This window comes from Caretta caretta, chromosome 2, assembly GCF_965140235.1.
Source record: "Caretta caretta isolate rCarCar2 chromosome 2, rCarCar1.hap1, whole genome shotgun sequence".
Taxonomy (NCBI): Eukaryota; Metazoa; Chordata; order Testudines; family Cheloniidae; genus Caretta; species Caretta caretta.
In genome coordinates, this window is record NC_134207.1 from 82,084,953 (window position 1) to 82,112,781 (window position 27,829).

The following is a 27,829-nucleotide window of genomic DNA, read 5'->3' on the forward strand; positions in this document are numbered from 1 at the left end:
TGACATTGAGCTTATCATATGCTTCTCTTCCAGTGGTTCTGTTCCATATGGGATGGTGAAATTTCTAAATCAGTTTGGAAACAGATTGAAACTTTACCTCATGCAACATAGGTAAGGTCTAACTATGTAGCGGGGCAGAACAAGGCCCCAATACCAAAATGTAACAGGTAGGAGCGACAATAGGAGTAAGACTTAAAAAAAAAGAAAATTATACTTGGTAAAAACAGAAGTTGTGGAACTGGAAATTAATGAACCAAAATGGGTGTGTTGAAAACTAGGCCTAATTAGTGGACAAAACAAGGGGATGGGATATTCTACCCATCACTTCCTTTTTGGGTCCTTAAAGAGAGACTTGCGGGGGGGGTGGGGAGAGCAGGGGGAAGAAATAGGAAAGAATAGACCAGGGGTCGGCAACCTATGGCACGTGTGCCAAAGACGGCACACGAGCTGATTTTTAATGGCACGCTGCTGCCTGTCGGATCCCAGCCACTGGCCCCGCTCAGCCCACTGCGAATCCAGGCTGGGACCCCGGCAGGCAGCCGCGTGCCAATAAAAATCCTGCCCTCCCTGGCCCGCTCTTTTCCTCCCCCCCCCACCGTCGTGGGGGCAAGGTGAAGAAGCTTGGTCCTGCCGGCTGCTGCTAGCAGGGCAGGCAAGCTCCCCCTCCCCCGCCTCTACCCCCAGCATGCTGGGTTCCTGCCCCTCCTCCTCCTCCTGTCCCTCCCTGCCGCCGATCAGCTGATGGCCCTTGCAAGGGAGGGGAAGGGGAGCCGCAGTGCCTTGCTGCTGTGGGGAGGAGGCGGAGAAGAGGTGGGGATGGGGTCTTGGGGAAGGAGGGTGGAATCAGGGCATATCCCCTCCAGCCTCTGCCGTGAGCCGCTCTGAGCAGGGGGCTGGGAGCACCCCTTGACCCTAGCCCACACCCCCAGCCCTCTGCCCTGACCCCCTCGACCCCCCTGTCCCCCTCACACACACCTGCCCCTGCCCTGACTCCTGCACCCTCCTCACATACCCCCAGCCCCCTGCCCTGACTCCTACACCCCCCCCCACAACCCCAGCCTTAACTCCACCACCCCCCACACCCTGACACCTGCAGCCCCCTCACATGCCCCCAGCCCTCTGCCCTGACTCCTGCACCCTCCTCACACACACCCCAGCCCTCTGCCCTGATCTCTGCACCCCTCACACACCCCAGCCTACTCCCTGACCCCTGCACCCCCCCACGACCCCAGCCTTTACTCCAGCACCCCACACACATACCCAGCCCCCCCACACCCCATGCCCTGACTCTTGCACCCCCCACATTTTCACCCCCACCCCTTGCACCAAACGGGAGCTCCTGCATCCCCCCCGCCACATTCCTGCCAGCACCCCTCACACCAAATGGGAGCTGCCCAGGTAAGCACGACACACCCAAACCTCCTGCCCCAACCCTGAGCCCCCTCCCTCATTCTAGCTCCTGACCAGACCCTACACCCGAACCCCCAGCCTGCTCCTTCACCCTCAGCCCTGTGCTCAGTGCACTCCCACCCTCAGCTCAGTGCAGAGAGAGAGAGAGAGAGAGGAAGAGAATGGTCTAGAACCAGGGAGAAGGTAGGTATCTACTCTATGTGGGCAGGGCCGGGATCCCAGGCCAGCAGCGGGCTGAGCAGGGCCGGCAGCCAGGACCCTGGCTGGCAGGAGCTGGTGGACGGAACCCTGGACTGGCAGTGGGCTGAATGGCAGCAGGCTGAGCCGCTCAGCCCACTGCCGGTCTGGGGTCCCGGCCGCCAGCCCTGCTCAGCCTGCTGCCGGTCTGGGGTTCTGACTGCCAGCCCCCTGCCAGCTGGAGTCCCGGCCGCAGGCCCAGCTCAGCCTGCTGCCTGCTTAGGTGAACAGAACGCCAGGCTGGCAGCGGGCTGAGCGGGACGGCAGCATAAGATCAGCATTTTAATTTAATTTTAAATGAAGCTTCTTAAACATTTTGAAAACCTTGTTCACTTTACATACAACAATAGTTTAGTTATATAATATATAGACTTACAGAGAGAGACCTTCTAAAAAACTGGCAAGCAAAACCTTAAACCAGTGAAATCCTTGCTGATCTTAAACACAAAAAAGAGGCTTACAAGAAGTGGAAGATTGGACAAATGACCAGGGATGAGTATATAAATATTGTTCGGGCATGTAGGAATGGACTCAGAAAGGCTGAATCACACCTGGAGTTGCAGCTAGCGAGGGATGTTAAGAGTAACAAGAAGGGTTTCTTCAGATATGTTGGCAATAAGAAGAAAGCCAATGAAAGTGTGGGCCCCTTACTAAATGAGGGAGGCAACCTAGTGACAGAGGATGTGGAAAAAGCTAATGTACTCAATGCTTTTTTTGCCTCTGTCTTCACGAACAAGGTCAGCTCCCAAACTACTGCACTGGGCAGCACAGCATGGGGAGGAGGTGGCCAGCCCTCTGTGAAGGAAGAAGTCGTTCGGGACTATTTAGAAAAACTGGAGGTGCACAAGTCCATAGGGCTGGATGCGTTGCATCCGAGAGTGCTAAAGGAATTGGCGGATGTGATTGCAGAGCCATTGGCCATTATCTTTGAAAACTCATGGCGATCGGGGGAAGTCCCAGAAGATTGGAAAAAGGCTAATGTAGTGCCCATCTTTAAAAAAGGGAAGAAGGATGATCCTGGGAACTACAAGCCGGTCAGCCTCACCTCAGTCCCCGGAAAAATCATGGAGCATGTCCTCAAGGAATCAATTCTGAAGCACTTAGACGAGAGGAAAGTGATCAGGAACAGTTAGCATGGATTCACCAAGGGAAAGTCATGCCTGACTAATCTAATTGCCTTCTATGATGAGATAACTGGTTCTGTGGATGAAGGGAAAGCAGTGGACGTGTTATTCCTCGACTTAAGCAAAGCTTTTGACACGGTCTCCCACAGTATTCTTGTCAGCAAGTTAAAGAAGTATGGGCTGGATGGATGTACTACAAGGTGGGTAGAAAGTTGGCTAGATTGTCGGGCTCAATGGGTAGTGATCAATGGCTCCATGTCTAGTTGGCAGCCAGTATCTAGCGGAGTGCCCCAAGGGTCGGTCCTGGGGCCGGTTTTGTTCAATATCTTCATTAATGATCTGGACGATGGTGTGGATTGCACCCTCAGCAAGTTTGCGGATGACATTAAACTGGGAGGAGTGGTAGATACGCTGGAGGGTAGGGATAGGATACAGTGGGACCTAGACAAATTGGAGGATTGGGCCAAAAGAAATCTGATGAGGTTCAACAAGGACAAGTGCAGAGTCCTGCACTTAGGACGGAAGAATCCAATGCACCGCTACAGACTAGGGACCGAATGACTTGGCAGCAGTTCTGCAGAAAAGGACCTAGGGGTGACAGTGGACGAGAAGCTGGATATGAGTCAGCAGTGTGCCCTTGTTGCCAAGAAGGTCAATGGCATTTTGGGGTGTATAAGTAGGGGCATTGCCAGCAGATCGAGGGACGTGATCGTTCTCCTCTATTCGACATTGGTGAGGCCTCATCTGGAGTACTGTGTCCAGTTTTGGGCCCCACACTACAAGGATGTGGAGAAATTGGAGAGAGTCCAGCGAAGGGCAACAAAAATGATTAGGGGGCTGGAACACATGAGTTATGAGGAGAGGCTGAGGGAACTGGGATTGTTTAGTCTACGGAAGAGAAGAATGAGGGGGGATTTGATAGCTGCTTTTAACTACCTGAAAGGTGGATCCAAAGAGGATGGATCTAGACTATTCTCAGTGATAGCAGATGACAGGACAAGGAGTAATGGTCTCAAGTTGCAGTGGGGGAGATTTAGGTTGGATATTAGGAAAAACTTTTTCCCTAGGAGGGTGGTGAAACACTGAAATGCGTTACCTAGGGAGGTGGTGGAATCCCCTTCCTTAGAAGTTTTTAAGGTCAGGCTTGACAAAGCCTTGGCTGGGATGATTTAGTTGGGATTGGTCTTGCTCTGGGCAGGGGGTTGGACTAGATGGCCTCCAGAGGTCCCTTCCAACTCTGTTATTCTATGAAATTAGAGTGAATAAATGAAGACTCGGCACACCACTTCTGAAAGGTTGCTGACCCCTGGAATAGACAGAGACTAGTGGAACAAGCCTCACCATCATGGCTGCCACTCCCACCATCTCCTGTGACCCCACATCTCATTTTTCCTAATCCTGATGGATGTCATGACCAGATCTAGCCACAGAGAGGGAGCCAGATTACATCACCAGCCACTGCTACAAGCTCCAGCTGAATCCCAACCACCATCTGAGATGATATTGAACTTTACCAGCAACAACAGCTCCAGCCCATTTCAACTAACTTTCTTTTACTCAAAAGGGTAGTTATTACCATCTCTGCTACCATCTAAGAGACTCAAACATGGGTTTTTTCCTTTTTAAAACTCTCCAGCTAAAGGGAAAGGAAACAAAAATATTGTTGGAAATGGAAAGGCTTTACATTTCCATTTCAAATGCTTTAACTGTTTTTCCTTCATTTCTGGATCCTTAAAAGGTTAAAAGAATTTTTTTAATGGTGTGTTTGCCATGGTATTAAGCAGGCTAAGGTCTCTGGATCCAGGGACTCTGTTTAACACTGTTTAATGTTGGACAGCAAATGGGTTATGTTAACACCTTTGGCCCATTTATTCCATCTAAATCAATACAACGGTAGGCAGTCTGTAGTAAAAAGCATTATAAACATGCTTGTCTTTTCAGACACATGAGGTTCTGTACTGGCATGTTTGTGACCTATTGTGTTTGTTTTAACTAAAATGCCTATCAATACTCATGGGGAAATTCCACACCACTGCACAAGCACAGAATTAACACCCCCTGCACACTTTTCACCCCCTGCAAAATAATTGATTCTGACAGGGAGGCAAAGGGAAGCTGCAGTTACACCATTTGCCAACCAGAGGCTGATGTGGCACAAGAAGGGAGGATACCTGGCTCACAGTCGGAGAGAGGAGGCTGAGGCTGTCTTCTTCACAGCACCCTGCCTCCCAGGCCAGGTGAGGAGGCATGGGGTGGGGGGGTGATGGCAGAGTGGGGCACATGGGGTTGCTGGGGGGTGTGTCAGACGGGGGTTCAGAACTAGGAACAGACTGAGGCAGGGGCACAGGAGCTAGTGGGGTAATAACATTGAGGCAGGGGCTGAATGGGAGTGGGGGCATAGGGCCACACAGGGACAGGGTCTGCTATTCCTGGCTGGATGGGCAGTGGGGGTGCAGGGACACTTCCATCATGCACTATGCAATCACCCAGCAGGCCAGAGACAATGTGGCCTTTGGAAGAGCAGTGCTCCAATCAATAGACAACTCCGACCCCACCTCCTGAATTTGGGCTTGTAAGTCACCTGATTGGAATGGACATGAACAAACACTTGAAGAAAAATGGTTACTCACCTTCTCGTAACTGTTCTTCAAGATGTGTTGTTCATGTCCATTCCAGTACCCACCCTCCAACCCCTCTGTCAGAGTAGCCGGCAAGAAGGAACTGAGGGGGTGGCGGGTCGGCAGGGCTCTATATTGAGCGCCACTAAGGCGCAACACCAGGTGGGCGCCCAGACTGACCTGACAGATGTTGCTAGGGGAAAATCTTCTGGCTCCTGTGCACATACGTGCACACACCCAATTGGAAAAGACATGAACAACGCATCTCGAAGAACAGATACGAGAAGGTGAGTAACTTTTTTCTGTATTGTAGTTTAAATGAATTACTCAAAGTTCTGTATTAATATGCTTTGTAAGGAATCTATTTGTCAGAAGACATTTCCTGAAACTTTTTTGGTGTCTGTATCATTACAGACAGCTATTTTGAAATAAAATTACCAAAATAATTGAAACTGGTGTGATTATATTGTGTTATTTTGACAAAATATGCAGAATTTGAGATTGTGTGCAGAATTAATTTTTCAGTGCAGAATTGCCCCAGGAGTAATCAATGCTCTGGTTCTTATGAAAGAAGAGGCAGCTGGCAATGTTTACTAAACTGCTGGAAACATCCAAGTTTAAGAGGTGAGATTACTCAAGCCACCCAGTTATGATGTTGTGTGTAATGATGCTGACACAGTTTAGTCCCATCTGGAACACTAGTTCCAAGTGATCTGTTGCTGACAAGGCTTTTAGGACTAACTCAAGTCAGTGCAATGTCTCAACAACATACTACACAAGAATACAGCCACAAGATCTCAAGGTTTTACTTCACCATTCATTTTCCAACAGGAAGAGCACCTGCACAGCACACAGAGAATGTCACACACAGCAACAATTTATCCTGCCTGGTAACAAGTACCATTACAAAGGGCAATAAAATAAATATACAGAAAATGATTTAATCTTCAGGATTTTCTAATTCATACCATCCCGTTAAATCAGCTCATCTTCTAAATGCATTGTTTCACAGAAATAAATTTTTGTCAGACTGTAATTCTAGTGAGATCTGGACAGGATTAAAAGGTTATATATAAATATATAAGAAACAAAAGATTAAATACTTTAGTCAAAAAGTCAATGAAAAACACAAGCGTTTTCTTAATTTCTACTTTAGTAGGAGAAAAACCTCAAAACATGTTCATCTTTATTTCTTGCCACAGTTTCATTGTGTAATAAATCAATTGTGATAATCAGCTTTGGTTCTGTTAAGATTTCTAATTTGACTTTAGTCGAATCAGAAGTGTCCAAAGTACAACCCAGAGTTTCAATATAGGCTGAACGCAGAGGATCCATTTTGATCCAACCCGTACACTGAAGGATTTCTATAGTACAAATAAAGATTACTGCTATCTGCTCCATTTTATGGAAACTGAGTGCAGCCAGCAGGAGGTCCTGACATTGCCAACTCAGCCCTCTGGACAGTTCAGGCTTGCTCCCCACCATGTTGCATGCAATTATATTTAGACAAACAGCTTAAGCCACATTCCATTTACGTGAAGAAAAAAAAAGATTTTAAAATGTGTGAAGGATGGTTACATTAAGAAATCAGATTTTTGTGACTGTCTAATTTAATTTTTTTGTTTGTTTTAAATGTGGAAAAAATGGGCTACACCTACGTTGTGTGTATATATAGATATAGAATCTTAAACCAGATAGGTTTTAGGGGTGGCAAAGGGGAGGATGATAGGGACTACTGCTCTTCCCTACCATTTACACGGTAGCCACCACTAGTCTGGAATTGTCAATTTAAAAAAAAAAAATTGAAGACATTTAAACTCTGAATCATGCCAAATATGATTAACTCAGCTATAATAATCTAAAGTAACTGAAAGGTTGGTTAAATCATCAGAACATTAGATGTGGTGACATTCTATTCACAGTGCCATTCTAAAATCCCAAGAGCCTAACTTGCAGGCCAATATAAAAAACACAAGCACCAAGGTACACTCATTGTGTTTTCCTTTTTGGTATTCCAAGTCAACCACACATTCCCTCATCTTTGGAAGGTGACTTTACCACGCCTCTAACATGGTTAGAAGCAGCGAACTTGTTTCTTTTAAAGCAGTTATGCATTCGGTGCTATTCATTGTATATTATTGGTGGATCTCCATCACTTGAAAATGGAGACGTCTTCTTTCCATGTTTCTGCACATGATCTTCATTCATTTTCTCCAAAGCTTCAATCTGTAAGACAGAAATAAATCCACTCTGAAGCTTTTGTAAAAACTGGGCCTGTAAGCATGTGCTTCAAAATAGTTTGTTAAAACAGCTAGTTTACAGGAGTAAACTAGTTCACATATTATGATCCATTTCCTGAACATCTAACGCTTTCAGTGGTTCAGCCACCCCAGCTTTAAACAAGGGTGTGATATGCAAAGTTTAGGAGATATTAAGAAGCATCTACCTTGAGCAAATTAATGGAACAGAAGTACATACAATGCTTTCAGGTTCAGGGACAGGGTTTTTCAAGGGGGAAGGTCCCCATAGTTTAGACTGTGTCCATAATTTCCCCAAAAGCACTTAAGTGTCAATTTTGTCAAGCCTAAAACAACACTGCTGTATCTCAACCCCCCCTGAACAGTGGTGGAAGTTCCAGAGTAGCCTCATGATGGGACAGCCCAGCCCACCCCCGATGTCAATGGTGCTAGCAGAGCAGTAAATAAAGTCACACTCAAGTGCTTTACATGATTAAAATAGTACAGTCCTATTCTGTTTTGGTCTGCAGCCTATAAAGAGCTAGTCTGGGGCACTACTTTCTCCAATACTCAAAGAAGAGAAAACAAAAAAGAAGGAATGTAAATAGGGAGATACTGGGGCTTCACACTGGTGTCCCTAACAGCTTGGAAGCTATGGTTTGAAGCTTACAGAGGGGCTATCGAAATTACTCTTTGAAAGATCAGATTGTGTAACAACATTCACACATTAATGCACCTCTCCCTATTATGGCAAATCATAAAACAAAATAGTCAAAGGATTTCGTAGGAGAACACCACAACCATCTTACAACTCAATGAAGCATGGAGACTTACCAGCATTTGAGAGTGGAAAAAAACTGAAATAACACTGATGAAATAGTTAGCAGTTCCCTAGAATGTTACATTGTGTCTTATTTCTTTCCTCCTTTGGCTGAGCACACTGGTAGTACACCCAGCTCAGGAGCTGAATAGAACTAAATTTCTCACCTCCTACATGTTTCTGCATTAATACAGAAATGCATAGTTTTATGGCTGGGACCGGCATGGGTCTGCACTGCTAGGGCCTATTAGGACAACTCTCCAGTGCTTTACTACTATTAAGAGCCCTTTTACCTAGTAACTCAAGAATGCTTGAAGACATTAAAAATTTCTCTATATAAACACACATCCCCTCTTCTTGCTTAAGACCTCTCCCCCTTCATCCCGTATTTGTCAGAATGTAATTGAAATGACATCAGGATGCACTTAAGAAATGAGTTACAGGCAAGATTAAAAAAATCAGGAAGTTAAATGTGGCTTTAGAAGTCTAATTTTAGGATCTTAAATTTTTGAGAATCCTAGCACATAAGCTTTATTTTTAGGTTCTAACCTTTTTCATTTAAAATTGAAAATAAGCAATAAAAGTTAGATAATTTTTAAAATAGCTTCTTTGTCCTTGCATGACCCCACTAGTATTTTTATTTAAAAAAAACCTTTATTCAGTGGTCTAAGAAACATTGTGACTTAATTAAAACAACCTCAGTTATATGTAAGATTATGTAAAGAGCTATTAACATACAGACAAATTATACCAGTTGTATCAACTTCTGCTATTGCTATTACAACGTAGAAAAAAATCGGAATTTAAAAAGCTGGAGATTTAGGTTTACTATAGTTTCACCAGCTATCCTAACAGGATTAGTCATAACAACTAAGAATGTTGAAGAAATAGGATTGTGGCTGGCTGCTAGCTAGCAGACCTTAATTTACTAGTGTTAGATATCACCCACAGAGGGACTCTTACCTCAGCTAGGAAATCAACTTCATTGTCAGCTGCAATATTTAAACCTGAGACAGCATTGAAGAGCTCCCGTTCATTAGGTGCTTCTGATACACCTCCCTTCTGGAAGAACTGTTAAAAATGAAAGAATGTATTACAGTGTCTTTAACCAGACTTTATAAAATAGTACATGGTGTATTTCACAAACTACAATTACTAATCAGATATGGAAGTAGCACTTAAGCTTGACTTCCCTCCCCCCCAAGACAACCAAGCAACATGATCCAAGAGCATGTTTCAATTCTAGGAGCACCATTTTATTCCTCTCTAATGCTCAATCTCACTCCAATATGGTCTTCCTGTATCTGAACACACCACTCAACATTTACAAGTGAATTTTTATAGACAAGTGATCATTTCCAAAACTGAATTTGATGATTTTATCAACTTCAAATATTTAAAAAAGTCTGTTCCCCACCCCCAGAAAAAGACTTTTACATCAGAGTTCAACTACAGAAAAAAAAACACAAGCAGAGGTCACTAACTGCAGAACCCCTACCTGTGAAACATTCCTACAGTCTCTGAACAAAAACTCAAGTCCATGAGGGTGGGTTGGCTCCACAGATTGACTTACATCAATTAACCAGACCTAAAGTAAAGAGAGAAACGTTCTGGTTCACATAGTGCATACGGACACTCAACATTAAATACACCTTTTTTTTCCTACTTTAAGAATATGCTCACCTTTCCATCGTGCCATAGCATGTTGTACTCACTCAGGTCAGCATGAACAAGTGAGCACTCTTTATATAACTGTTGCATCATCTGCGAGAGGTCAGACAAATGATTAATTAAGCAAAGAATACCCGTTTGAGTAGTAATTGATCTATCAGCACTGTTTGTACAACCAAGGTAAAGCAAAGCATGTTTTCCACCCAACTAGTAGTCACATTTCAAGTATACATGCAGTTGGGTTAATGTGAGGAATTGTGACATCACATCTTTTATTCCTGTTAAATAGAAACTAAATGTTCAGAATTTCAAGGAAAACAGTTATGCTAAAGAAAAGCATTAAGACTAGTGAACTTATCTGAACTCTGTCCACCAGTCCAACTGCAATAGACAGATAGGCATGTTTAGACAACTCTTACCTCACCCCCTATCAAACAGATAAGCACTCACTGATGACTTTTCACCCAGAGTCATGACATTAGAAATTACACAAAATGAATCCAGTTGAACTTCAATAGTGAGAGTCCGAATACTTCAACGCTAAGTAGGAGAAAGACACCTCTGAGATTCAATCTTACATTGTTCATTCTGGGTTTATGCATCTGCATCATATCTGCAGAATGTCAACTGAGTTACTTTGAGCAAGGACCTGAACTTCCTTTATGTATTGAACAGTGCCCAACACAAACTAAGTTCAGTTTAAACAATGTGTGTAGCTCCACAAGCCTCAGGGTTTAACTGCAAGGAATCTTTAGTTTCTACTTAGCTTTTCTCACTACAGAAAAACAAGTCATAAGAGTGAATTTAAGAGTACGTACACACAACTGATAACATATTATTTGATCCAGCTGAAATGGAGAATAAGCAATTAAGTATTTACAATTGCAGGTCAAGGGCTATAATTTTATTCTCTAGCACTCACACTGATGGGTTTATATCAGACTGTTGAGACAGTTAAACGGCTTTAAAGTCCTCCACTGTTTTTGTTTAAACCAGAATAACTTTCATCCCACCTCAGTTACCCTCACACTTCCCTCTCACCCCTGAAACAAATCAACATGACAGTTTGGTTAATGGAGCCATTTAAAGGTTACTTAGCAAAGGTACATTAGAGAGTTTAAAAATGATAATACAAGTATTTATATAGGACCAGAAGAAGAATTCAGAGGAGACACTCACTAGATCACTAATATTCTTTACTCCTGAGGGAATTCTGCACCAAAAAATTAAAAATTCTGTGCACAATATTTTAAAATTAGTCAAATTTTATTTATCAATAAATAAATGTGGAAGCTCCAGCATGGTGTAGGCAGGAAGGCTCAGCCTCAGCCTGGCAAGATTCAAGTGTGGAGGGGCTTAGTGCGTGTGTGGGGAGGATCCAAGTGTGGGGTGAGAGGGCTCTATGTGGTACAACCTGGATGCACAGGAGCTTGCTGGGGGGTTCTGGGTGCAGGAGCAATGGGACTCTGCACAGGGGTCCACGTGAAGGTGGTTGCACCCGGACAATCCTGCTGAGCCCCAGAGGTGGGGGGGTCCGGATGCAGGGGGTGAGGCTCAGCAGGGTGGGGTGCCAAATGCACAGGGGTTGGGCAGATGGGGAAAATCAGTTCCCTGTAGTGATCTCATCCCCCACACTGAGGAGCAATGGGGGCAGGAAGCGGGGCAGGGGAAGACCTTCATGTAGCCAGGAGAGGTTTCTGGGGATGGGTCTGATCCAGCACTGGCTCCTTGCAGGGGAAGAACAAGTCCTGTCCTCCCCTGCTCCCAGCCTAGTCAGGACTAGCAGCTGAGCCCAGCACAGGGTAGGAGCCATCAGCCAGAATGTCAATAGCCTCCCTCCCCTGTGGTGATTACCTCTCCACCAGTTGCTCCAGGCACATGAAACAATGTGCTCACGCTGCTGGGGAGGGGCATGTGACCCCTCTTGCGGCTTCCCTTTGCTTTCCCGTCAGAAAGTCATTTTTCTGCAGGGAAGCAAAGAAATCTACAGGGGACATGAATTGTGTGCACCCAGTGGTCCAGAATTCCCCTAGGAGTAATTCTTCCTAAATCTGGGACCTTTAACCTGGAATAGCTGTTTTCTACCAAGCACCAGTTTGCCACTACTCAGTATTAAGTTTATTTTCTACCCAAGTCTTATTTTTCCTCTCACAAATCATTTCTGATTTATCCTTGTTTATTCATGTGCCACAAAAATATACCTATTGCAAAACATTACTGATATGGAGGTCCAGAGGTTTTATATATTGTGAAGAATACATATATACAACTGTCATCTATAGTACTCCCCCAGGAATTGTTGCCAGAACGTTGAGTAAAGACATCAGCATCATCTTACATGAAGAATTTGATAGTAGGCCTTTTTCATGTCTTCACTATTGAGTTTTACTTCCTTCAGTTTAGGAGCTGGAACTTGATCCTGGCCAATGAAAGACATCACCAAGATGTGTTTCTTAAGCATAACCACTTCTGGACAAGGGATTCCTGCTTTCTGCATTCTGTAGATCAGAAGACAGATATTATTCCAAGAGTAAGTCAAAAATTCATGCTAGCCCTTCTCTGGTGCTAAAACATTTTTGCAAGCTTATTCTGGATCAATGTAGTAATTCACATAGAATATACATGAAAGCATTGGAAGCCATACAGTAGATTCCAAAAACATTATGCCTTGAAGGCTACAAACCTTTTGGCTTCATTTTAGATTGTAATTTTCAGAGGTAGATGCTAGTGGCTTCAAGACTCGATTACAATAGAGGTCTGGCAACAATTTCAAATTGCCAATGGACACATTTTTACTTGAAAGATTTCCCAATATACAAAATAAATGTGCTCAGTTATACAATCTTGAACTTGAAGCATATAGGGAATAAGAGCCTGAACATTTGTAGTATCTCAACTGTATGAATTAAAATATGTAATAAGATATGAGAGTTGGAGTAAACATATGCATTAAGGCCCCCCACATCAAAGTAGGACTTTACAGTGATCTAGCAGAACTTCCTTGAAAAAATAGGAAAAAAAAAAAAAGTCAGACACTAATACCAACTATACTGTTTTGTACCTTGTTAGATTGTGCATTTCTTTCTCTGCCCACATACGGATAACCTTCCGTGGATTCAGTTTACTGAAGCGATCTTTAAATCTGTAGTCATCCTTAATGTATTTGTCACGGTTCTTGAATTCATTAAGGGTAGTTTTAAATACCTTTAAGGCACATTCTGGAGGTACAGCTTTATCATCCACACCCGTTCTTATGATAGAAAAAAAGAACACAGAACAAAAATTAAATGTTTAATCTACATCTAGGGACTCTGAGCACAATCAATTGAGTTTGTTTGTTTCTAAAAAAGCTGTTAAGATCATGCAGAAACAAAACACTGCATATAATGTTGAAGTTAAGTCCATGAAAAGACTGCAGAGTTCCCTGGCTAAACTTGGTTCTTAAACTAATTATAGTATTAATAGCTTGTGAAGGACTTCAATTATGAAGACCAAAAGTTTATCAAGTAGGCTTATTTTACATTTCTAGAACGACATGGAACTGATACAGTTTAAATATTACTTGGTTAAATGCAACCTCTGTAAAAGGTGAACTGTGGAAATCATTGTGTCGCCAACCACGCAATAGCCCCTTTTTTATAGTCTACTTTCTTCCCTCTGTTGATGTTTGTCTGTACAGTGGATAGAGTTGAAACCCAGGTTAATATTTTATGACAATTATGGAACTATCCTATAATAATTTATGAATACTGTCGGTCTGGTTATTGGAATGATGTTTACTATATGAATATGTTTCTTATATGAATATATTGGTTTATTCTGGAATACAGGGAGGAAAGAGAAGGATGGCTCAAGATACCTACTTATCAGAAAACATTTAAGAGTTAAAGGACAATGCCAGAACGATTAGCTTTGCTGATTCTGTCTCCAATCAGCCTATGAAACTGGTTTGACAAGGAAAGGCCAAACCCCAGATGCAGGAGAACAAAGAACTATGGCAGCATTAAAGGACACTTCAGGCACCTTTAAGAACCTATGACTGCCTAGGTCACCATCAGGAATGGTAGTACTTTATGTAAGAGACCTAATAGTTGATGTCAGTTTTAAAATCCTCTAACGCTTCGTTTCTATTGCTAAATAAAAACAATTGTTTTAAGACAACTGTTTGGTCACTCTTCTGCATTTCTTCCCTTTGGGAGCAAATGGATGTCTAGTTGGACCTGCTGGGTTAAATAAGTGGCTGACAGAGCAAGTATTGCACCCAGATCCCAGCCTGAGTGGGATAATGGCAAAAAAAAGAAGAAAAAAAGACAGGCAAGGGCATGAGGCCTAACACCGAAGGGGGGCCCAGAACCAGGGCATATGTACAAGCACATGAAGTTTTATACTTAAGTTTTATGTTCATTTTCCAGGCTATTTTGGAGAAGGAAAACAGCAAGGATTTTTTTTTAAAATGTACTTTTTGGCTTTTTACAATGTATCATTTTATATATAAACTTGTTATAAATATAAAGATTGCGAGCTGTCAGCACCCACCCCAAACCTTGCTTTGCCTCCAGCATTTACAATACTGTTAAATATATTTAAAAGGTGTTTTTAAATTTATAACAGGGGGTCATACTCAGAGGCTTGCTGTATGAAAGGGGTCACCAGTACAAAAGTTTGAGAACCACTGCTTTAAAGGAACAAATGAACCATATCTCTCTCAACTTACCAGGAAAGGGCTGGATATTGCAGCGCACACAATTTTGGGAAAATTCAGTACTGGGAGTGTGTTGCGGTCACCTTGCTGGTTGTAACCCAGGTTGGTGAAAGCCAGCGTGGGGCTGTAGAGAGGCTGCTGAACCAGGGATGTCTACTGCACAGAAACACTCAGGGTTTGACTTGTAGGCTTGCTGAGAGCCCTCCCAGCCTGGGAGCTACAGCAACAAAGCACTCTAAAGCACCCTAGGGTTGCAGAACAAGTAGTGACAACCCCTTACAAGTCTGGATTGCAACCCAAAGCATGACAATCACACTTACTTTCCTCCATAAGCATGAAAAACAACAGATTCTTTTCCTGTGCTAATGCAGCCAGTGATGGTCTCCAGTATCCCAGCATTGACCATCTTGTACAAAATTAAACGTGTTTTAGGATCCACTGCTTTCTCCTACAGGAGAAAGGGAGAAAGAAAGTAAACATGTGAATGATTTACCTAAATTCATTTAAACCTAGTGGTGGTTCTGATTATTTAGAGGATAATACCCTTTTCATCTGATTTGAATCAGCTGGCAAAATGTGTTCTCATGAAAATCTAGGAGAAAAAGCATAAGTAGGTTGTTCTTGTTTTTACACTTTAGCAGAACAACTCTTTTATCCCAAGACTTACTTTAATTAATACTGTTTTTTATAGATTGTAAACTCCTTGGGGCAAGGACCACATCTTTTCTGTCATGCACAGAGAAGAGCATTATCAGCACTTTATATTGCACATTTCAAATCTGAGTCTCAAAGACCTTTACAAATATTAAGGCTAAGTACCTCAGAGATGCTTAGGTATTATACCCATTTTAGTGACTGACAACACAGATAGAGAAAGGTTAAGAGCTGTCCAAATCACCATAACTCAGTGGCAAAAATCAAGGGCAGATTGGAAGAGGCCCTGGAGGTTTTACGCCTTCTTCTGTAGCATGGGGCACGGGTCACTTGCTGGAGGATTCTCTGCTCCTTGAAGTCTTTAAACTACGATTTGAGGATTTCAATAGCACAGATATAGGTGTGAGGTTTTTTGCAGGAGTGGTGGGTGAAATTCTGTGGCCTGCATTGTGCAGGTCAGACTAGATGATCATAATTGTCCCTTCTGACCTAAATATCTATGAATCTATAAGAACACTGCACTAGAATTCCCTCCGCCCTCCCCCTAAAAATATCAACTGTTTCATCCAATCAGGAATACCAATTGGTTTTCTAGACGACAAGTTGAGGGACTTCAATTAGCGACCTATCTTCCTGAAGCTCTGGTTATGAAGATAATTTAAAGTAATATACTCCAGGTATCTAGGTTTAATCCCTTCTTTTCTCAGAATTTCTATAACCAAGTTCTAGAGAAAATTCCAGGAATAGTTGTGAAGCAGATGATCAGCTCCAAGGTATTAAAGATACAGAAAACACAAGCAAACTTGTAATAAAACTTGAATACTCTTATTTTGGGAAGCCTATCAAAATATTGCATGCATTTATACGGCAGCTGTGATCACAGTATCTGAGCACAATACATGTGGCTTAGATGAAGGCAAGACTATCCCACTGTAGGAGTTAATACAATACAACCTTCTTCAGTAAACCCCTAGTCAAACATTGCTCATTTGGTTTAGTCAAAATGGATTACTTTTTCTAAAACATATCAAAATGATATGCAAGTTGGTATGGAAAGTTTGGGATTTAAAATGGCTAAGCAAGACATACCGCAGTAGAATGCTCTTTCTTCTCATGAAGCCTGGCACTTCGACGTTCCTCAGAGTATGCATGTTGCTTTAAGGCATTAAAGACTTGATTGGATAGTTTTAAATCCATTCCAATTCCATCTCCAACCTGGAAATCAGGCCCAAACTACAAAACAGACAATTTAAACTACTACTACTTGAGACAGAGAAAGATACAGAAAATGAACAAGATTTTGATTCAAATATTCAAGAACTAACTTTTATAATGCTTAGCTTCAGAACTGGAAGAGTGGACGCTTCAGTAAATGGCTTCTGTGACAGCATTCCACCAAACAAGTTTTACAGAGTGTTAACAAAATGTTCTAATATAATTTAAAATCAAGAGCTAAGCAATCACTCTCACCCACTCTTTAAGTACATTACACATCACTTATCCTATAAAGATAATACTGGCATGCATGCATTTCCTTCTTTCCAATATTTTTTGATACAGCTATGTTAATGCAAATTGCAAATATTTACTGCTGTGGATAGACAGATTATAAGCCAGCATTCTGCAGTAAGCGATTAAGATTCAGTTTCCCTGACTCAGATAAGGTTTTTCTGGTTCTGTGGATGAAGGGAAAGCAGTGGATGTATTGTTTCTTGACTTTAGCAAAGCTTTTGACATGGTCTCCCACAGTATTCTTGTCAGCAAGTTAAAGAAGTGTGGGCTGGATGAATGCACTATAAGGTGGGTAGAAAGTTGGCTAGATTGTCGGGCTCAACGGGTAGTGATCAATGGCTCCATGTCTAGTTGGCAGCCGGTGTCAAGTGGAGTGCCCCAGGGGTCGGTCCTGGGGCCGGTTTTGTTCAATATCTTCATAAATGATCTGGAGGATGGTGTGGATTGCACTCTCAGCAAATTTGCGGATGATACTAAACTGGGAGGAGTGCTTGATACGCTGGAGGGCAGGGATAGGATACAGAGGGACCTAGACAAATTGGAGGATTGGGCCAAAAGAAATCTGATGAGGTTCAATAAGGATAAGTGCAGGGTCCTGCCCTTAGGACGGAAGAACCCAATGCACAGCTACAGACTAGGGACCGAATGGCTAGGCAGCAGTTCTGCGGAAAAGGACCTAGGGGTGACAGTGGACGAGAAGCTGGATATGAGCCAGCAGTGTGCCCTTGTTGCCAAGAAGGCCAATGGCATTTTGGGATGTATAAGTAGGGGCACAGCGAACAGATCGAGGGACGTGATCATTCCCCTCTATTTGACATTGGTGAGGCCTCATCTGGAGTACTGTGTCCAGTTTTGGGCCCCACACTACAAGAAGGATGTGGATAAATTGGAGAGAGTCCAGCGAAGGGCAACAAAAATGATTAGGGGTCTGGAACACATGACTTATGAGGAGAGGCTGAGGGAACTGGGATTGTTTAGTCTGCAGAAGAGAAGAATGAGAGGGGATTTGATAGCTGCTTTCAACTACCTGAGAGGTGGTTCCAGAGAGGATGGTTCTAGACTATTCTCAGTGGTAGAAGAGGACAGGACAAGGAGTAATGGTCTCAAGTTGCAGTGGGGGAGGTTTAGGTTGGATATTAGGAAAAACTTCACTAGGAGGGTGGTGAAACACTGGAATGCATTACCTAGGGAGGTGGTAGAATCTCCTTCCTTAGAAGTTTTTAAGGTCAGGCTTGACAAAGCCCTGGCTGGGATGATTTAATTGGGGATTGGTCCTGCTTTTAGCAAGGGGCTGGACTAGATGACCTCCTGAGGTCCCTTCCAACCCTGATATTCTATGATTCTATTTTTTAAATCATTTGGATTACATGACTGAGATGTTTACCAGCGTATGCTTGATGATTTTCCCCTCTTATTACTGAACTTGCTGGTTTATTTGTGCTAAAGTAATTTATTTCTGTACATAAACATTTTTGTATCACTTACATACAGTATTACTTGAACAGTTTAGAAATAAAAATTCAGTTTTCCACCAATACTTACCTCTATGAAAAAGTTAATCCAAATGTTTCACAATCTTCATTTAAAGGACGGTTAGAACAACATACTACAGCACACAAACATACATTTCTCTAAAATCCTCCAAATACTGATTGAATTAAGGCATTTATAGATATTATGCTTGCATACATACAAGGTGGACCTTACATTTTCCATTCGAGCAGTATTCTTTCTTCCACATACAACCTCATCGTGTTTGGTGGTAATTTCTTTTCCTTTTCCTATAAAGCCCTTTTTTGGAGTAGTGGTGGGTTTATCTGCCGATAATGAACAATACAAGTCAAAGTTTATGTATACACAAATATAGGTGTAATATATTTGGAACTATTCCATCATGCCCACAATAAGCAAAGCAATTTAATTAATTAAAAATGTAAAGATCAAACAAAAGTCCCTTCTGCGAAGCATCCTGCACACTTCGGGGACTTCTAAAATAATAAATCCTACGTTACAAAGTCTGGCACATACTCTAGGAAGGAATAGATGACAGACACATATGTCCTCCAAACAGGTAACCTCAAATACCCAGCTATTAAGACTAATCAATGAGTTCTGTGCTGCATCTTGGGCATTGAAATCTTCATTACAATGCACTGCCTTTACGACACACACAACCATAGGCAACCTAATTTTTCATAAGAACTTTACAAAGGGCACATGTAATCAGAGACCAGTATATTAAAAATAGGACCTAAATTAAATAATAAAGAATAAATAAACAAACAGCATGAGTACACAAAATGGCCAAGTACCTAGTATCTCTCATTTCTAATTTCAGGCTCTCGTTTTTGAGAATCTTGGCCTAAATCAGGGGTGGGCAAACTATGGCCCGCAGGATTGCCACCTCCGTGGCGCCACGGGCCCTGCGCCACTTCGGGGGAGGTACCCACAGGTGAGGGCAGTGCACGGAGCTCTTTGCCTGCCCCGGGGCTGCAGGGATGTGGTGCCGGCCACTTCTAGGAGCAGAGCTGGCCACTTCCAGGAGCGGCTCCAGGTAAGCGGCGCCAGGCTGGAACCTGCACCCCTCCTGCACCCCGCACCCCAACTCCCTGCCCTGAGCCCCCGCTGAACCCTTACCCCCTTCTGCTCTCCTCCCTGCACCTCTGCCCTAAGCCCCCTCCTGTACCCCAACACCCTTCCCTGAGCCCCCTCGTATACCCTGCACCCCCTCCTTTGCCCCAACCCCTTGCCCTGAGCCCCTTCCAGCACACGGCACCCCCTCCCACACCCCAACCCCGCATTCACGGCCCTGCATGCAATTTCCCCACCCAGATGTGGCCCTTGGGCCAAAAAGTTTGCCCACCCCAGCTTATATAGTACATTTTGTACACACAGTAAATTCAATCAGTACCTGCTCTATAGGGATCATGACGGGTATCCTGCCAGTCAACTTCATCTTCTGAGCTGTCACTATCCTCATAGGGATGCACCTTTCGGTAATTTTCAAAGGATATGGAGACTTGGGAAACAAAACAAATTGGAAATTTTGTAATTAACATGCATTCACCACTACCGTGCAGCTCAGTCAATTCAAACTGGTGTCACAAAATAAATGTACTTGTTTGTCTAACAAGACCGTCATGTCTGATGGTCGTACCTTTGCTATCTCCATTGAACTTTTTTTCCTCACGTCTAAGCTGCGCATCATACTCCCTGTCAAACTCCATTTGCAGCATCTGGGCAAGCATTAGGTCACTGGAAGTGTCAGTGTTTTCTCCGGTAATAAATGGCCCCTCAGCAACACTAAGTACAATAAAAAAAAAGGGAATAAAAGTTCTGTTAATATAGTAAACACACAGTCTTGTATCCCCTTGACTTATCCCAGACTGAAGACAGAATTTGGAGAAACTGGATTTAAATGCAAAACTGCTCAATAATTAACTATGATTAAGATTTTGTCATGGTTATTTTAAGCAAAAGTCACAGATAGGTCGTGGGCAAGAAACAAAAATTCACATAAGCCCGTGACATGCCTGTGACTTTTGCTAAAAATAATGGGGGGATAATGCATCTCTCTTAAGAGTCTGATTTGTCTTGCGTACCCCAAGTTTCACCTCACTTAGAAGTGCTTGCTTACAAAACCAAACAAAAATTCAGAAGCGTCACAGCACACTATTACTGAAACATTGCTTATTTTCTCATTTTGTCTACATGAAATTTTAGTTTGTACTGACTTTGCTAGCGCGTTTTATGTAGCTTTTTGTAAAACTAGGCAAATATCTAGATTAGTTGATATACCCTGGAAGACCTCTGCGTACCTCTGGTTGATCTAAAGAGCCCTCTTCATGAAAGTGAAGAGTCAAGAAAGAAGCATGAACTGGGGAGAGAACAAGATTATGAGAGGATCTCTCATGAAGAGATCCACATAAGAACATAAGAATGGCCATACTGGGTCAGACCAAAGGTCCATCCAGACCAGTATCCTGTCTACCGACAGTGGCCAATGCCAGGTGCCCCAGAGGGAGTGGACCTAACAGGTAATGATCAAGTGATCTTTCTCCTGCCATCCATCTCCACCCTCTGACAAACAGAGGCTAGGGACACCATTCCTTACCCATCCTGGCTAACAGCCATTAATGGACTTAACCTCCATGAATTTATCCAGTTCTCTTTTAAACCCTGTTATAGTCCTAGCCTTCACAACCTCCTCAGGCAAGGAGTTCCACAGGCTGACTGCTGCCCATTAATTTCATTTGGTGGCTCCTAGTTCTTATATTATGGGAACAAGTAAATAACTTTTCCTTATTCACTTTCTCCACAACACTCATGATTTTATATATCTCTATCATATCCCCCCTCAGTCTCCTCTTTTCCAAGATGAAAAGTCCTAGCCTCTTTAATCTCTCCTCATATGGGACCCGTTCCAAACCCCTAATCATTTTAGTTGCCCTTTTCTGAACCTTTTCTAATGCCAGTATATGTTTTTTGAGACGAGGGGACCACATCTGTACGCAGTATTCAAGATGTGGGCATACCATTTATTTATATAAGGGCAATAAGATATTATCCGTCTTATTCTCTATCCCTTTTTTAACAATTCCTAACATCCCGTTTGCTTTTTTGACTGCCGCTGCACACTGCGTGGACGTCTTCAGAGAACTATCCATGAAGACTCCAAGATCTTTCTCCTGATTAGCTATAGCTAAATTAGCCCCCATCATATTGTATGTATAGTTGGAGTTATTTTTTTCCAATGTGCATTACTTTACATTTATCCACATTAAATTTCATTTGCCATTTTGTTGCCCAATCACTTAGTTTTGTGATATCTTTTTGAAGTTCTTCACAGTCTGCTTTAGTCTTAACTATCTTGAGCAGCTTAGTATCATCTGCAAACTTTGCCACCTCACTGTTTACCCCTTTCTCCAGATCATTTATGAATAAGTTGAATAGGACTGGTCCTAGGATTGACCCTTGGGGAACACCACTAGTTACCCCACTCCATTCTGAAAATTTACCATTTATGGTACATATGGTACCAGTACATGATTCATGCACTGGAGAACCACTGGAATAGGTGTTTTTAACAATACATTTCTAGAGGAGCTACCAGAAATGGACCAAGAAAGGGTGATAGAATGAGGAAAATGTTTACTATGGTACTGTAACTACACACCTTTACTTAAGATACCATGTAGGAAGACCTACAATGACTAGGCAATCAAGTTTACTAACCCAGCATTTAAGTTCTAGCGTGTTTAACTTACGTAACCACCTCAGGAAAAGCAACTTTTTCTTCTTCCAGTTGCAGCTCTTTTGCCAACTGTTCGCTCATCACATCAGCAAGGGAGCATGATATTACTACATTTTTAGGGGCTCCCCATGGACACTGCAAAGAAACATTTTGTTGAAATACGGCAACTAGACATACGGGCTACTTTGTTTGTTAGTACAGTTAAACTACCAATAGGTTCAGGGCAAACTGATGTAGTCTTCAGATTTTCTCTTTCTTCCACAGACTCACAAACACTGTTAGACTAAAGTACAACAGTACTCCTTTAAGTGACCACCATAAGGTAAGTAGGGAAGAGGGCAGTGCCAATACTTCAGAGGGTTTGGATTGTTAAAAAATATATTCACAACACAGTATGTTGTAAGAGCCATCTGGTAATAGCAGACAGTCAGAACTAGGAATTTCTGTAAAACCTCCCATTTGAGAAAGTTATGTGAAAAACATTTTTGGGCTGAAGTTTACCATATTTTCTCTCAGCTCAGAATTTTCTCCCCCCCAAAAAATTTTGGAAAAATTATCTGTTCAAACATTTGAATGACAAAAATTAAATATCTTTGAATACCGAGTTATAAATGTGCAAAATGCACTGGTTCAGCCAAGTCTCCAAGTTAAAACTGCTTGAAAGATCATAGTGAAACAGTAACCATGAAAATTTACATATTGATTGGTAATGAAGTCCACAGGGCTGGGCTACCTCTAAGGAGGCAGAACTTAGCTCACAAGTTTAAATACTCTGTAGACTTCAGGCACCAAATACAGCCATGCAGGATAAACTTTGCACCTGAATGCAGTCTAACTGAAGTATTCCCATGTGGATGCAATTTCAGAATATCTGGCCCTAAGTTTCAGGCACTTTTACAACCAAGATAGTGTGTCCCAGTAAAGAAACCTGTTATTTTCAAGAATTGTGTTTCATCTATATCGTCAACAGGGAGAGAACAATTTTTAAACTGGCCACCAACTCACTCTAGAGGTTTTATTAGAGATAGTATTGCCATAGCACAGCACCTACAGATCTTGATCAAGTCAGATCCACATCCTGCCACACACTGTATAAACAAAGCAAAATTCATCTTAAAAAGTAACTTACTCTAAGGAAAAACACATTAAAGTTGATATTGATTTAAAAAAAAAATCCAGTAGAATGTGTTATACATTTCTCAGCAACATTTTTTAGACTGAAACAAAATGAAAACTAGAGAACAGTCTTGTTTGTTTCAGTGCCCTCTGAAGCATCAAGGAGAAGGAAAGATCTGTTTGCCAAATGGTAAGAGAATAGAGAGGAAAAATATATTAGCAGCTTTTAGGCACTAGGATAAAATCCCCTGTGGGATAGTGGTGATCACCAAATAATCACAAGTACAACTAAAGGTTTCCTTTCCAGACTCTGGAAACGATAACAGACAACACATTCCTTCAAAACTAAAGGAGACATCTCTGAGATGTAACCAAAAGAAGATTTCATAGGTCTAAATTCTGGATCCCATGTGAGTTTTGTCACTGACTTAACGGAGCTACAGTTTTGCTCAGAATCAAGGTCTGAGTGCACTGACCCACCTGTGAAGGGTCCAACAGGAACTTTGGTCAGCAAGCAGTAGCTGAACAGAAACTTATCAATTTCAGTTCACTGCTGACTTCAGGCTGCAGTGGAATAGACAAAGGTCTGCTCATCAGTTTTGGCAACCAACTCTGAGCCCCTTTTTTGCTGAAAAGATTTGAGTGTACTCTTAATTTCTTCAAGCAATTTAGAGTAAAGTATTTGAGTACTGAAAATGTTAAAAAATGTTTATTTCATCTATGTGCATTTCTCATTGCCTTGCACAAAGTCTGCTGAGTTAGAGCTGAATATGCCTCAACATGTCCTTCTGCAGGCACACTTAAGTCTTTTTTAGTCTACAAGCACATGTCATTACAGCGAGGACAAAGTTAGTAAAGGCCAGAGTAGATCACCATCTTTCAGAGTTTAATACAACTGGTTAGGACACATTGTACCCAAATTACATTCTGGAAGAGGTTTCAAGCCACAGACAAAAACTGATTTCTACATGTCTGTCACAGTTAGATGTCCTACTTTAGGCTACACCAGCAGGTTCGAGCCAAGTTCTAGTTCTCTCCTGGCACCTGAAAGTGGATCCCAATGCTAAATTTCACCACTTCTGTGAGGGAACAGTTTAGTAATTCCATCAGAGCAGATACACAGTAATGGCAAGGTATAGCATATGTTCATCTAAAATGGACTCTACCATTGGCATGCCTAATTTTAACTCAAGTACCAAATGGATCTATTGGTAGATGTGGTCATGCTTAGTACTTACATGGCACTTAGCACATTCAAAGCACCATGCAAACATGAATCCAGTTTGAACCCTACTGCATTAGACATGAGAAGAGAAGTGAAAAGTGACTTGCAACAGTTAGGACACAGAAGCTCCTGGTTCTCAGACCTTTCCCCAGGACCGTGGTGTCTTTTGCTACCTGTCATGATGGTCTTTGTTCTGGGTAGTGCAGATCTGAGCTTCCCAGATACAAACTCACAAATGCAACCTGTAATACCCTCCCCGCTTCTCCCCACACAGATTGAAGGCAAGCCTAGCAACAGCCTACTGTTTAACTTTGTTGTGGTGTTTCCTTCCTAGTTCCCACATTTAAGAAAGATTAATTTAAACTGGAACAGGTGGAGAGAAGGGCTACTAGAATGATCAGAGACAAGAACCACCTACCTTACGAGAGTAGTCTTAAAAAGTTTGGCTTATTTAGCCTAACATAACAAAAGCTCAGGAGAGATATGATTTCTCTCTATAAATACATTAGACGAGTAAACACAAAGGAATGAGATGAGTTATTTAAGTAAAGGACCAATGTTGGCATAAGAACAAATGGACATAACCTAGCCATCAGTAAGTTTATGCTCAAAGTCAGATGAAAATTTCTAACCACCAAAACAGTGAAGTTCTGGAACAGTTATCCAAGGGAAGCAGTGGAGGTAAAAAAAACCCTCACCTGTTTCAAGACTGAGCTTGATAAATTTTTGGAGGAAATAGTATGATGACATTGCCTACAATAGTATGTGGCCTACCCATGACTGCTATCAATAAATATCTCCAATGGCTACAGAACGGGAGGGCTTCAAGTTACTATAGAAAATTCTTTCCCACATCTGGCTCGTGGGTCCTGCTTACATACTCAGGGTCTAACAGCTCACCGTATTTGGGGTCAGGAAGGAATTTCCCCCAGGTCAGATTGACAGAAACCCTGGAGGTTTTTTACCTTCCTCTGTAAAGTAGGGCACAGGTCACTCACTGGTCTGAACTAGAGCATATGGTGGATTCTCTATAACTTGAAGTCTTTAAATGAAGATTTCATAGAATCATAGAATATCAGGGTTGGAAGGGACATCAGGAGGTCATCTAGTCCAACCCCCTGCTCAAAAGCAGGACCCATCTCCAATTAAATCATCCCAGCCAGGGCTTTGTCACGCCTGACCTTAAAAACTTCTAAGGAAGGAGATTCCACCACCTCCCTAGGCAACAGATTTGAGGACTTAAGTGACCCAGCCAGAGGTTATGGGTCTATTACAGGAAGGGGTGAGGTTCTGTGGCCTGTGATGTGCAGGAGACCAGACTAAATGATCACAGAACCATAGAATATCAGGGTTGGAAGGGGCCTCAGGAGATCAGCTAGTCCAACGCCGTGATAGTCCCGTCTGCCCCTACAGTCTGTGAGCCTAAAATCTCACTCGTCCCCGGAGAGGAAGAGCAGCTTTGGCGCAGAGGAAGGGATACTGGAAACACCAGCACCAGGAACTGCCTGAGGCCCGGAGCAGTCTCTGCTGCCCTCCGCGCGCCCTAGAAGGAGGCTGTGCCCCCCTCCCCCGCAGGGTCTGGGTCAGCCCTGGGCTGGGGGCGGTCGGCCAAACCGGCCGCGCTAGCTGGGTGCGGGAAGCGGAGCCCGGAGCCGCCGCCTGCGGTGACTCATCTGCGGCTCCTCCCCCCGGCACGCAGCAGAAACCCCTGGGGCAGCGCCTCCCGCCGGGAAGGGGACTCGGAACGGGACCTTCGCCGGCCGCGGGAGCCCCTCACGGTACCTCCCCTCACCTTGCTCTGCCAGGCGGGGCCTGGGCCGGTCTCGGGGGCGGCGGCGGCGGCGACTCCTACCGGATCCATCTGCACATCCAGAGAGCGGGGCGGCGGGCGGGAGACAGACACGGCGCGCGAGGAAAGCGGCGGCGGCAGCGGGGCTGAAATCCGGGCAGCTGTCACCAGCGTCAGACACACAATGAAACCAGCACTTCCGGCTTCTCCCCACTTCCCTCTCCCCGTGACCTTCAGATCAGACTTCCCATTGGTCGGGGGAAAGTACTTCCGTTGTTCTGACGCGCCTACTGAGGGTGATGTCACCGACGTTCCACTTCCCACTGCTCAGCACCGCCCTGTGCCCCCCTCCCTGCGAGCTGCCCTTCCCCCAGAGCCTGCCGTGGAAATCTAACCCTCGGTACTGGGCGGGGGACAGTTATCGTCTCTCCATGCCCTTGCCTTGTCCCTATATGCCAAAAAGTCTACAAGAGCTACTCTCATCACCCAGTGGAAGACTGAAACAACGCTCAGAATTCAAAAATCATGAGTCAGGCCTCAAGGATGGGATCGGCTTAAAAATTCATGAGATTTTTTTTTTAAAAAGAGAATACTTTTGGGTTCTTTTTGTCTTCCAGTTTTTGAGCCTTCCAGGTCATGTTTTAGACTTCCTTCACAACTGCAAGGGCTAGAAAGGATTTGGAATTAATAGAATTTAGGAAAGGTTATTCAGCAAGTTAGAAGAAAAGGAGTACTTGTGGCACCTTAGAGACTAACAAATGTATTTGAGCATAAGCTTTTGTGAGCTACAGCTCACTACACACAAAAAACAACTCTAACATTGAGAGAATGAGCAAAAAAATTGTTTATCTGAACTAAATATCACAGATCAGGAACCCTAATCCAAAGAAATGAACAGATAAAAGTAATTGGGAAAACAGATAACAATATGCTTAAAAAGGTACAAAAACACAAGAGGAGAGCTTTGCTAATAAGCAAAAATAGGAATATCAGCTTTCTAACTAAAGGAAAGGGAAATGACCCAGAAAAGAAAAAGAGATAAGACCAAGAACACAAAATAACTCACTTCTCACTGACCCCATAAATCAAACTCACCAGGAATCACAAATTAAAAATAGCCATTTGGTAGATGTAGACTCAGAAGGAAAATATTTAAATAAAAACTCCTTTTCCTGGGAATAGTTATCAATCAAAAAGGGATTGATTCTCAGGTACACTGTGACAACTTTATGGCACTATGCACTCTAAAGCCAGCTTCCTCAGCCTTTGGCAGTTTCCCACTAAAGTGGCTCCTATGCCATTTCCCTTCCAGTTGCTGGCATAGATGTGAGGTGCCTTGCTGATGACAGAATGTAAGAATGGCTGTAAGACTAAAGTTAGGATCCTAAATCCTTAGTTATCACCAACATTAAAATAGCTTGATTTTCAGAGGTGCTGGGCACCCACAAAATGCCAATTAA

General features: G+C 43.0%; 1 protein-coding gene and 1 long non-coding RNA gene across 2 annotated transcripts; one reads left to right on the top strand and one right to left on the bottom strand.

Moving 5' to 3' along the window:
• Nucleotides 1–6,179: 6,179 nt before the first annotated feature.
• Nucleotides 6,180–26,565, bottom strand: RIOK3 (RIO kinase 3). Its single transcript, XM_048840472.2, has 13 exons — nucleotides 26,373–26,565; nucleotides 22,253–22,374; nucleotides 20,143–20,288; nucleotides 19,897–20,004; nucleotides 18,693–18,802; nucleotides 16,563–16,706; nucleotides 15,140–15,267; nucleotides 13,179–13,367; nucleotides 12,456–12,615; nucleotides 10,130–10,210; nucleotides 9,945–10,034; nucleotides 9,410–9,517; nucleotides 6,180–7,615 (listed from the first exon to the last, which is right to left on the bottom strand). Exons 1-13 carry the CDS (start codon nucleotides 26,439–26,441, stop codon nucleotides 7,511–7,513), a joined length of 1,560 nt encoding a protein of 519 aa, XP_048696429.1. The 5' UTR covers nucleotides 26,442–26,565; the 3' UTR covers nucleotides 6,180–7,510.
• LOC142071041 (uncharacterized) lies at nucleotides 12,518–14,278 on the top strand. Its single transcript, XR_012666991.1, has 2 exons — nucleotides 12,518–12,647; nucleotides 13,948–14,278. It is a non-coding gene; the product is annotated as an uncharacterized LOC142071041 (long non-coding RNA).
• Nucleotides 26,566–27,829: the final 1,264 nt, after the last annotated feature.